This window comes from Carassius auratus, linkage group LG28B (assembly GCF_003368295.1).
Source record: "Carassius auratus strain Wakin linkage group LG28B, ASM336829v1, whole genome shotgun sequence".
In the NCBI taxonomy this organism is placed as follows: domain Eukaryota; kingdom Metazoa; phylum Chordata; class Actinopteri; order Cypriniformes; family Cyprinidae; genus Carassius; species Carassius auratus.
Window position 1 is genome coordinate 7,341,945 of NC_039293.1, and position 12,821 is coordinate 7,354,765.

General features: G+C 38.7%; 1 protein-coding gene across 2 annotated transcripts in view; it reads left to right on the plus strand.

The window, feature by feature from the left end:
* Positions 1-1,963: 1,963 nt before the first annotated feature.
* Positions 1,964-12,821, plus strand: part of LOC113067390 (zinc finger protein 93-like) — a 30,694-nt gene continuing 19,836 nt past the window's right edge. For both annotated transcript variants that reach the window (XR_003279340.1, XM_026239777.1), the window contains exons 1-3: positions 1,964-2,034; positions 2,129-2,230; positions 3,086-3,247. Coding sequence is in view for 1 of the 2 variants with exons in the window: in XM_026239777.1 (XP_026095562.1) it covers positions 2,146-2,230; positions 3,086-3,247 (247 nt within the window). In the remaining variant the exon portion in view is untranslated. The remainder of the gene's footprint in view (positions 2,035-2,128; positions 2,231-3,085; positions 3,248-12,821) is intronic.

The window sequence follows — 12,821 nt, forward strand, 5'->3', positions numbered from 1 at the left end:
TGCATTAATATGTAGGTTAATTTATTCGTCTTGAAGAAGTGTTTAAATGTGTATCACTTGTCATGTGAAGTTATGTTAACATAAGCTTTTCTGCATTGTTAATACTGACTAAGATAACGTCATAAAAAGGGTTTTATAAATGGCTATTTGTGAAGTTGTTATATATTGTTATAAATATAATATACTGTTTAATGTGGCCTTCGACTAATGTTTGTGTTCGTAAGAGCTAATTTATGTTATTTATCTGTCCTTTAGCTCTTACAGTGTTTCAAGAAGAAAAAGGTGTAAGAAAATAAAAGCTTTTTGAAATATCAGTACGCTTCACCACTGTTTGGATGGGGTTTAGCTACACAGACTGAAGGTGAACCAATCAGATGTGAGAGAAGTGACACATGTCTGACACAAAGTCACTCCACTTTATCTTGCTTCAAATTAAAGGTCACTTATGCTTAAAAAAAAAATAGAAGTCTGGCTTTAATGATAATAACTGAGTCATTTTATGATTTATAGAATTATAGTGATTCATATTATTATTCATCTCTTACACACAAGCAATTTTAGTTTAACAGTTATTATAATTTATTTTAAATAAATATTAATGTATACAGATCATGTAATATAAATAAGCTGTAGTATCAAAAGATTGAACTATTTTAAAAATTACAAATCTGAATTTACATGTTCAAGTCTCTATCACTATATATTTTCAAATGTATAAACTAAGTTAAAAAGTTCCACTTGTGACTACACTGATGGAGCAAGATCACTTATTTTATTAGTCCTCCTTCATTTTTCATATGACATTTAAATTTGTCATATTCTTCAATCTCTTAACCTTTAGCAAAACCTTTAACCTTTAGTTTTAAATCTCGCTGGGTCTCTCACGAGAAGTAAATCAAACTTGCTTTGTATTGCAAGGCCATGATTGGCTGTTCGCCAGTGATGTCACACATTCATGTGCACACGCTCCACACACTCAGGATCAAAGCCTGAATTGACAAAGAAAGTTGATGATCATCATCATGGTACCAACAAAGCCGGAATGGAGAGGTTTGGTTTTGTCAACTCAAAACTAATCCTATAACTCTGAATTTGTTCAGCTACCATCATGCTACAGGCCCCTGTTCTCACTCTCCAGTTTGCTTAATCCACTGAAGAGTTTTGGAAACTCCTTTTTCACTTTTTCTTTGTAGATTAAGCCGACAACATCCAGCCTAGCTACCAGTTGAAGTGTGGTAACTGCTGACCTTCCCAACAAAGGCATGTACAATCCATCCACAACATAAATGTCCTATTAGGGCTAGGGTTAGGGCCTAATCCTAACTCACTGAGGTTGGCTGAAGGGGACACTTCATCTACAGTGATATCGTTGACTTGATTGCAAATGAATGCACAGACACTATTTAAACTGAACAGAGATGACATAACTGAATTCAATGATGAACTGCCTTTAACTGCCATTTTGCATTATTGACACACTGTTTTCCTAATGAATGTTGTTCAGTTGCTATGATACAATGTATTTTGTTTAAAGAGCTATATAAACAAAGGTGACTTGACTTGACTTGACTTTAGAGACGTTCAAATTAAGTTCACATGTAAAGTATAGTGTAGTGCATTTTAGGATTGCATATATGTGTGTGTCTGTGGTTTTTTTCTGGCTGTAAAAAGATTGACAAACCTTTTTTGTAATCAAGCTCCTTACAAATAAATAAATAAACAAATAAAAGTAAATAGTTTCTGGCTCCTTAAATGGTCTTTGCACACAAACATTAGTGTTCAGAATCCTTGTTCGTTTCAAACTCTTACTGGAGTTTAACATTGGCCAACGTTTATTAAAACAAATATAGTGGAGGAATTAATCTCTGAACACCCCTGATTATGTGTTTTATTATTCGTGTGTGTTTGATTTGAGCGCATGAACGGGACTTTTATTTGGGAACGTCTGTGTGACGTCATAAGGCTGCGCTGTAAACCAGACTTGGAGCCTCTTTTACTGTCTATGCTTGGAGCTTGTAATTCGACTGAAGAAAGGTTTGTGTGTTAAACATTTCAAACATAAGTGTTTCAGTGAAAGCGAACTGTTTTCCACAATCCAACAATCAGTTCCGTTTTCTTCTCTCTTTAGATACACGTGACATAAAGATGTCGTTTATTAAAGAGGAGAGTGAAGACATCAGGATTGCAGAAGCGTTCAACATCAAACATGAAGATACTGAGGAACAAAAAGGTTTGTGTCTTTTGATATTTCTGAAGAATGTCCTCAATTAAAGCCAATAAGACACAGATCCTGTTAAGATTATTATGGGGTGAAATGTCCTTTCTAATGAGGTCTCCATAAGCCCCATCTACAGAAAAACAAAAACAGGCTTAATAAATAAATAAATATTTATCGACCTCAGTTGGGACTAGATACTTGATTGACATGTCTATGGGAACAATAAAATATGTGTAATAAGACTGAATTTGATTTTAACGTGATTAAAATTTTATTGAAAAAAAAAATTCTGTAATGTTTTATAGTTACACAATAATTCTTTATAGCATAGCAAACAGAAAGTGACATTATGAGTAACTTTGATCTATCTCGCGATAGGTTAAGCACTGTCAAAAAGACAAGACTGTTGTTATAATCTCTGTGAAATGAGTGACTTTCAGCGAGGACTTATCTGAACGCCTCTGATTGGCCATTGCACTCCTAAACTCAACAGAATCGAGGTCCTAAAACTGCAGCCTCCGATTGTGCAGGAATACCCTGCTCGATGAAACAGGGCTGAAAAACAGTAGAAACATTGAGAACGATACAGTAAATAACTAGTGTAGTTATTTACCTGTAGCTGTTAATAACGATGGGTGTCAGCAGATTTCTGTTTATGCTTTCATTGTTCATTCTTACTGTTATTTAGAAATGCATAGATTATGAGCATTAGCACACATGTGAGAGCAGTGTTACTGAATGAGCAGTTTAATCTGATGTGCTCTACACTCTTTTAATAAAGTGATATAATGATTCACAAAGAGACAACACTTCTTGATTTCTTCTTGATTTCTTGTTGATTATGGTAAATCTGCTGCTTCCACACAGAAATTCAGCTGGAATATTCCCATCCGTTTACAAGTGAAGACGAGCATCAAAGCTTCAGGAATAAATCTGTAAAGACTGAGTTTATTAACGAGGAAAGAGAGGAGATGGGAGATCCAGAACCCTGCAGAATCAAACACACTGAACACACTGAAGAACTAACAGGTTGGTGTTTATTCTTTATGATATTTTATTAACAAGGTTTGGGAGGAGCGCGTCAGATACTTAGCCTAATTAGCACAGGTGGAGCACACTAGGGTATAAATACAGCTGACTTACCTCCATCCATTAAAGCTTTATCAGCATCCACCCCATCTCCTCCACTTAGAGTTCATATTACACTTTTATATGGGGGGGGGGGGGGTTACTCTAAGTTCGGGCCATTCCTCATACAGCAATCCAAATATCATTATAATACTTCAGGACACTTCCTGTGAACTGGGTATTTTTGTTGCAAAAAAAAATTTATGTTAGACAAAAGTGTTGTTGAACAAACACATTTTAACTTTCTTCCTACAACAAACATGGAATTTGTGCCTATGATGTTTATAAAATCATAATTTGTAGATCAATATACCTCATTCATGGAAAGTTTCAGGGACGTACTGTATAAAGAAATAAAGAAACAATCAAGTTAAAATAAGTCTAGCTCTCTCTGTTCTAATTCTATTTTATCTGTTTGTTTTATTTTTATGAAAAAAAAATACTTGTCCCTCTATCACTTTTACTCTGTTCATTTTCTTACTGCTTGTATTTAAAGAACGAAAAGAACAAAATCCTCTACAAAACACTAGCTTTCTATGGTCTTTTTTCTATTCTGTCTACTTGTTTTCTGTGTATGTGTTTGTGTAAATATATATACATTAGTGCTGTGTATTGCCAAGAATCTGTCGATATGATGCGTATCACGAGACTGGGGTTACGATACGATACATTGCGATACATTGCGATACTGTCAGCTACGGTCAACACAATTCAAGTTTATTTGTATAGCGCTTTTTACAATACAAATTGTTGCAAAGCAACTTTACAGAAAATGAAGTTTCTACCATATTTTGTAGTAGCTGATCAGTGGTGACTCAGTTTATGTACATATGGCAGAAATGTAAAGGAAATCAATTAAAGACGTAATCAAACAGATGATGATGATAAACTTAAGAGAAATTATGTGATGCAATCAAACTTATAGCAAAATTTGGTAGTTCTTTATGTTGTAAGAACACACCACCATATGCAAACCTTAGCAATAAGTAACATTTTTTTTAACCAGAACGCAGTGGGATCTGCATTAGGTGGGGTTGTTGGGAATTAAAGTGCTTGCAAGAGCCTTTAGTTAAATGTATAATACGCATAAAATGTATTTTATAAAAAGACTATATATATAAATTTAGTTTAAAATTGTCAAAACCACGACGCGAGCACCGCCCCAACTGCACAAAACACCCCCAAAAAGAGCTAAGAGCGCCCCTACCGCCCATCTCGACCCGCCCTGCGCAAGACCCTCTTCAGATGGGACGCGGCGGGACCAAGGCAGCGCCATTGCAACGGACCTACAGTGGAAGTTACCACAAAAGTACAAATGATGATAGCACACTTCAGCTTTGTACACCAAACCAGGAAATGGGACAATACTTTCATCCTCAATTACTAGCAGCGAATAGCAATATTAATGCTAACATTAGTGGCGTGCCCTAATGCTAGTACTCTTACTGTCATTCAGAGATGAAGACTGCCATCTAGCGGTCGGGATGTAAACCCAAACTAAACATCTGCCATGAATGTCTTGCAGAGACATCCACACCAGGAAATGTAAATCTAGGGCTGTTAAGATCCTCAAAGACTCCACCCACCCTGGAAACCCACTGTTTAATCTGCTACAGTCAGGCAGACGCTTCCACAGTCTGATGGCAAAAACAGAGATACTCAGAAGTAGTTTCATCCCTCGTACTATCAGACTACTAAACATGGATATTAAACACACTGCACTTTAGAGACTATTGCACTTTTTTGAGATAACCTAGCTTTGTAACTCATCCTGACTGCACAACATCTGTGTAGCAGTTTCTGTTTAGCATCTCTGCACATCATCTGCTCATTGTCCCCCAGGTCAATTGGGAAACTTCTTGGAGGAGTTGGATGTGCTGCTATCAAACTTTCCTGAAGATGGTACTCCTCTGGTACTGCTTGGTGACTTCAACATCCACCTAGACTCTTCAGTTGCTCCACTGTACACCTCAGACCACTTCCTCATTACTGCTAACCTAGCACTTACTCCTGAAGTGGCACACACTCCTAATGCAGGTCACCTTTCGACGAAACCTACGCTCCCTCTCTCCAACTGTTGTGATGCTCAGACACTCTTCAAAACTTTCTCTTCTCTTCTTAATCCGCCACCACCACCTCTTCCATCGACTCTCACAGCTGAGGACTTTTGCAGTTTTCTTCACAAAAATGACAAGAACCATCAGTGACCAATTCTCCACACCGCAGACTGAGGATAACTTCACAACGACTAATGCACACTCTCTCTCCTCCTTCCAAACTTATCCTGTCATATCATCACTTGATCTGATCCCCACTCAACTCCTTCAAGCGATCTCTTCTTTAGACATACCTTCACAGGGCTCCAAACTGCGACTAAAACGGTCGCATTTGTGACCATAAATATTAAAATGCGAGTGAAGTTTTTGCTGAGGTCGCCACTGGCGACAAGGCATATGTATTTACATGTTATCTCTTAAAAAATTGCATGTAATGCCTTTTTTCCTGATTGTTGTACATTCACATCTTTTATGTTCACGCATTGAGAGAATGCGCATCGAAGTTTTAGTGGGAAAAAGAGTTTTGAACAGTCCTGATCTGCCGCGCAGCAGCGCTGACACACATCTGATAAACGCGCGAGAGAGAGAAATGATGGAGACTTGAAGAGAAAGTGCAGAAAAACAGAGTCTATTTCGTTCATAACTTGAACAAACTACAACAGGTAAAGCTGTCATCTGTGTGGATATTGGCAATATCGTTAACAGTTCTCGTTTATAATCATAAGGCTTCTTCTTAAAAAGATCTTAGTCTGTGCTGTGTTCTGTTAATGCATTAACTTAATTATTTGAAGGGCACTTGCCGTCCAGTAATCGCTTTGTGCTTTACTTTTTAATTTGCAAAGTATCAGCTTTAAAATGATTCCAAATTCATAACAAAATTCAAACTATAAATACAGTTTTGGTGCTCTTTAAAGGTGCCATCTGTAATGTTTGGCAAAAAAAATCAAGTCATACTCCACATTCCATACCAGATGGGGGCAGTATGCCTCAATAAAGTGAATTGGTCTACTCTAGAGTAACAAACAAGAAACGGCATAGTCTCTATGCTGCGCCCCTACCTTCACAACAACACTACAGCCATAGCTGAAGCCTAACTGTGCGTTCACACCGCCGGCGTCTAGAGCGTCAAAAATCGTTCTTGCCGCTCTGCTCACGACGCTGCAGAAAGATTTGTGAGCGCTCAGATGCTCTAACGTAGATCGAATGCTTATTTTGTATTTAAAGCGGCCGCAAAGCAAACAAGCTTGTTGATCTCATGCAGACTAACCACAAGGAGTTATAACCTCATTAAATATTGTTGTGGACGAAATATTAGGATCCTTTACTTAAAATGAACAATCTCAGACACCTTGGTCCACGTATCACTTTTAATTAATTTTTTTATGTCCCTGTACGCAAACAGGGACACATCATAGATTAATATAAACGTTAAACAGCAATAATCAACCTGTCCTTTATTCTGCTTGAGAACTAATGTGCCAACTCTCAAGCATTCACCATGAGACACACGCAATTGACTCTTTTCACACACTTTCACGCCACACATCAATTTTTTCACGCACAGAAAAACCACGAAGCAAAGAGGACACGGAGACCAACAGACTAGACAGAGCAGGTTAGTTATGATACATAGGGCTTTGCAAAAAATCGAATGCGATTTTCATGCACCTCTCATCAGTAAAGACGCTCCTGTAATTAGAAGTATATCTCCAGCATGTGCATTCAGATCAGGGTTTCCAGGTTTTCACAACAAATCCTGCCCAGTTGCTTCTTAAAACTAGTCCAAAACTAGCCCAATCGCGTTTACGGGAGGTTCCCCAATAAAAATTGATTCCCGGTGTTAAAATATAAATTTTTGGGAAGGGTTTCCCTGGTAAAATTAGCATTTTAGGGGCTAAATATAACGTTATTGGGATTGCTTCAAACCGCGGACATGAAAAACAACTGCAGACTTGGCAACACTGGTTCAGGTGGAGCGGCAGTAACTGCACAGAGCCTTAGTCTACCGACAACTAACACAAAATCGCTTTCAAAATCGACAAAGAATCACCTGCGATTTTAACATCGATTTTGTGTAGATTGTCAGTGAATGTAGCGGGTGTTGGTCTCTTGCCAAGGGCTTCAGCTATCCTTTGTCTCTCTTCCCTGAACTGAAAGTAGTGGGCTGTACTTTCCACACGATTGACATCAGGTCCAGGTACGCCCTGCGAGTTATTCGTGTATTGCAGGTTGGCTGGTGGTTATGTTGCCAGCATACCGCCTCCCATGGCCAAAACTGGTATTACCACACCTGTCGGGCCGGGGCTAGTAATGCTAATGCTAATTAAGGTTGATAAGGTTGATGCCTTTGCTAAGCAACCATGACCTGCTCTCTCCATGAAGACGCGTAAATTTCAGCAAAGGATAAATGGATTTGCAGCACTAAAAATCGCTTGCAGTAGCTCTGTTACTACATTTATTTAAAAATGGCTATCCACATACAGCTATGATCAGCTGTTCCTTCATCTTGGCTGAGCTTTCAACTTTGGTACTGGAAAGCCCCCTAATGCGGCAGGCGCAATCGCGAGTAGTGCCTCAGTTCAAGCAGCACGTGAACCTATAATACCTTGCTCTTTACTACTGGAGTACATAATGAACATGAATTTACATCAAAAGGTAGGCTATTTTATAAGAGATTCTACAGTACAACACTTTCAAACTGCGGAAAACGTGTAAAGCTTGTTAACATTGCTACGTAATATTAACCTCAGTAACATTTCGATGTCCATCATCAGTCAGCTAGAAAAATAACTATAAAGAGGAGCATTTTGCTATATTTATGAGCTATTTAATTTTTATATTTTTACTTAAAGCTGCAGTAGGGAACTTTTGTAAAAATATATTTTTTACATATTTGTTAAACCTGTCATTATGTCCTGACAGTAGAATATGAGACAGATAATCTGTGAAAAAATCAAGCTCCTCTGGCTCCTCCCAGTGCTCCTATTGCCATTTGCAGAAAGTCATGCGCTCCCGGTAAAAAAAAAAAAAATCAGAGCTGTGGTCCGTAACTTTGTTTGTGTTCAAATTGTGGAAAAATGAACATAATAAGCGAGTACATCATGAATCCATTTTCCAAACCGTGTTTTTAGCTTGTCCTGAATCACTAGGGTGCACCTATAATAAGTGTTTATATTCAGACTATTTTAGATTGCTTCGGGGATACCGCGGCGAAGTAACCAGTACCTTTGTGATTCTTCATAGACATAAACAGAGAGAAGTAGTTCCGGCTATGATGTTCTTCCACAAGACGCAAGCAGTTCGGTTTATAAACCGCTAGAGCGTCAAAAGTTCCCTACCGCAAATTAACTGTTGTCTACATGATTCAACTCCTCCTATAAAATGTAATTTTACTAATTAAGAAAAACAGACTGAAAGTGTGAAATACATGCACTCCTAAAAATAAAGGAGCTTAAAAGGTTCTCAACAAAACAATTTTAGTTCCACAAAGAACCATTCAGTCAAAGGCTCTTTGAAGAACAATCTCTTTCCGACCTTTTCATAATTTGTTATTGTCTTCAAATGTTAAAGGTTCTTTATGAAACCATTTAGACAGGGAAAAAAAGGTTCTTCTATGGTATCATGAAGCACCTTTATTTTTAAGAGAGTATGACACATTTACAGGATGCATTGAGGAGGACCCCAAACTATACTCAGGGTCCAAGTGATACTTATGGGCCATGATATTGGTACAGATTTTGTGTAATAAACAACGCATGACTGTATATTTCGTGTTGGAAAAGACATTTAGCTCCCACTTTAAGTGGACCTTCATTCCCAGGTCATCTACAAGATGGATTAAAATGTTGATAAAGTCAACAAAAGATGAGACATAAACATGTAAGTATGATTAAAAAGTTAAAATGTAAAATAAAAAATTTAAATAAAACACATAAAACATGTTTTCTGCGGCACCTAAAAAAATCATTTGGCACCTAAGTTTTTTTCTTATAGGAGCCAATGGCTCCTAAGTCGATTTTTTTTGTTTTGTTTGGAGCCCTGCTTCACTTACTCACATGATCAACTCCTCTCTTCACTCTGGGACATTTCCCTCAGCATTTAACCAGGCTCGGGTAAGCCCACTGCTCAAGAAACCATCTCTAAATCCAGCGCTTCTTGAAAACTACAGACCGGTATCCCTTCTTCCATTCATTACAAAGACACTTGAGCGAGCTTTGTTCAACCAGCTTTCTATGTTCCTTGAACAGAACAACCTCCTGGACAGCAACCAATCTGGCTTCAAAAGTGGCCACTCAACTGAGACTGCTCTGCTCTCGGTTACTGAAGCCCTGCGACTAGCAAGAGCAGCTTCAAAATCCTCGGTACTCATCTTACTAGACCTGTCTGCTGCTTCTGACACTGTTAATCACCAGATTCTCCTGTCCACCCTCAGAAAGATGGGCATCTCTGGAACCACACTCCTGTGGTTGAAGTCCAACCTCTCTGATAAATCCTTCAGGGTGTCTTAGAAGGGTGAAGTTTCTAAGTCACAACAACTTGCTACTCTGGTTCCTCAAGCCTCAGTACTTGGACCATTTCTCTTTTCCATCTATATGGTCATGTTATTAAGATCTGTCATTCAGAAGCATGGCTTTTCTTATCACTACTATGCTGATGACACCCAACTCTACTTCTCATTCCAACCAGATGACCGAACAGTAGCTGCTTGCATTTCAGCTTGTCTGGGTGATATTTCTAGCTGGATGAACGACCATCACCTTCAGCTTAACCTTACTAAGACAGAACTCCTGGTGATTCCAGCTAACCCATTGCTTCATCACAGCTTCTCTATTCAGCTGGGTTCATCAACCATAACTCCTTCGAGGACAGCCAGAAACCTAGGAGTTGTGATGGATCATCAGTTAAGCTTCACAGACCACATTGCTACAATGACCCGGTCCTGCAGGTTTGCCTTATACAACATTAGGAAGATTAGACCCTTCCTGTCAGAGCAAGCCACCCAACTTCTTGTCCAAGCTCTTGTTCTCTCCAGACTGGACTATTGTAATGCTCTCCTGGCTCTTCCTGCATGTACTGTCAAGCCCCTGCAAATGATCCAGAATGCAGCAGCGAGGGTTGTCTTCAATGAGCCAAAAAAAGCTCATGTTACTCCTCTCCTCATCAGGTTACACTGGCTATCAGTAGCCGCTCGCATCAAATTCAAGGTACTGATGCTTGCCTACAAGACGACCACTGGCACGGCACCAACTTACCTAAACTCACTGGTTAAATCTTATGTGCCCTCCAGAAGTTTGCGCTCTGCAAGTGAACGACGCCTTGTGGTGCCATCCCAAAGAAATTCAGAATCACTCTCACGGACCTTTTCCTGGACTGTGCCCAGCTGGTGGAATGACCTCACAATCTCAATTCGTACAGCTGAGCCTTTTACTCATTTTCAAGAAACATCTAAAGACTAATCTTTTTCACCAGCACTTAACCAACTAATACTAGCACTTTTCTTGTCTTTCACATATATATATAAAACACCTGGCTAAGTGTTCTGTACTAGACTAACTGAGACTTGTCATAGAACTTTTATACAGTTGTTCTTTTGTTGATTTGATTGCTTCTGTTGTTGCTAAATTATTAAATGTAAATCATCTGAGAAGTGGCTTAAGTTATATTGTTTATCTCATTATTTGAATTTAAATTTGTATTTAATAATCTTATTTTTCTTTCGAGCTTCTGGCTTTGCTACCGTTCGGACGTTCTAGCTTACTGCTCTGCGCTTTGCTTCTTTCTAAGATTTTTCTAAGAATTTTACTTCACTTTCCAGTAATTGTTCCGGAGCTTGTTCTGCCGTAAATCTTTTACTGCTTGCCATTTTGATAAAACAAGTCTGTAATAATGTTATATCTCTCTTGAATTTATCTCTTTGTGCTCGCTAATACTCTGATCGCTCTCTGTAACACACCGATCGCTTTCTGCTTTCTCCACCCTGATGCTGATTCTCCGAATTACATGCTTATTGATTACATGTCTTTTACTATAGTCCAGCCAGCTTTTACAAGGCTACAGCAGAGCTACAGTGTCCTCTGAATGGCTAGAAGACATAATGGTAACCTTCCTCTGATTGGGTTAGAAAAAGATTCCTCCCAGCCGCAATTTTTCCATTGGTTGTTGCAATTTTATTGAAACCTTTTTAAAAACGGTTTTAAAATATTGTCATATTCTAGTGAATCAAGTATATGTACTTTCTCATATCATTAGCTAAGTGTATTGTCACACCCCTAGTGTCGATAAGCGATTATATAGCTCATAATTTTCCAAGTGTATGATACAGCTTTCTTTCTTCAGGTCAATCATATATTCATGAAAAAGAAAATCAGTTTGAATAAAGAAAGCAATAAGTTTGCCATAGTATCCTTTCAAATGTAAAAGTTGTCACAGTCATAGCATGCTTTGCATGTGGTGCCCCGCCGGTAAAAAGTTCAGGCTCAGGATTGTTTTTTTGCTTTAACCCCTGCCTCCGTCATCCTGCAGCAGAGTGTGTCAATCCATTCAGCACACACACACCTGGTCCGAGCCATCATGTGGTTGACATGTCCCACAAGGACACTGATAACTCACAACATAAGCACTGCAGACGGACACTATCCCAGCTGAACCCTTCATCTGCTGAGGGTGAACCAAAAACAACTGACAGCAGCTCTCAGTGATACATGTCGGGTCCCCGTTATATAGCAGCAACATTCACAAATGTTTACAGAACAAGCGGGAACCCAGTGTGCCTGTAGCTAGAAAGTCTAAGGCCTTCTCAAACAGAAGGGCAAACTCATCTTATCTGCGGCCTATTATGGATCAAATTAAGATTGATGTAAAGACACAAAGCACAGCAATCAAGTTAGCACTTTTAAAAATTCGCTCACTAAAAAATAAATCATTTCTAGTCAATGAATTTATAGCCACAAACAATCTGGATTTTATGTTTCTAAATGAAACATGGCTAGAAGACAGCTGCAATAGAACAGTCCTTAATGAAGCAGCCCCTCCTAACTTCAATTACATGAGTGTCTGCAGGACTGTTAGGAGAGGTGGGGGTGTAGCTGCTCTATTTAAAGATGTCCATCAATGCACGCAAGTGTCATTTGGTCTGTACTTGTCTTTCGAATATCTAGGGATTGTGCTGAAAGGTGCTCCACGCATTCTGTTTATTATTATTTACAGGCCTCCAAAATACTCTCCAGCCTTTGTTGAAGAGTTCACAGAAATGTTATCAATGATTTCCACAGAGTTTGACTGTTTTGCAATGGCAGGGGATTTTAATATTCACACAGATAATGCAGAAAACAAAACTACAAAAGAAATGATAACGGTTCTAAACACCTTTGACCTGATTCAGCATGTGCATGGACACACACACAAAGGTGGACACACTC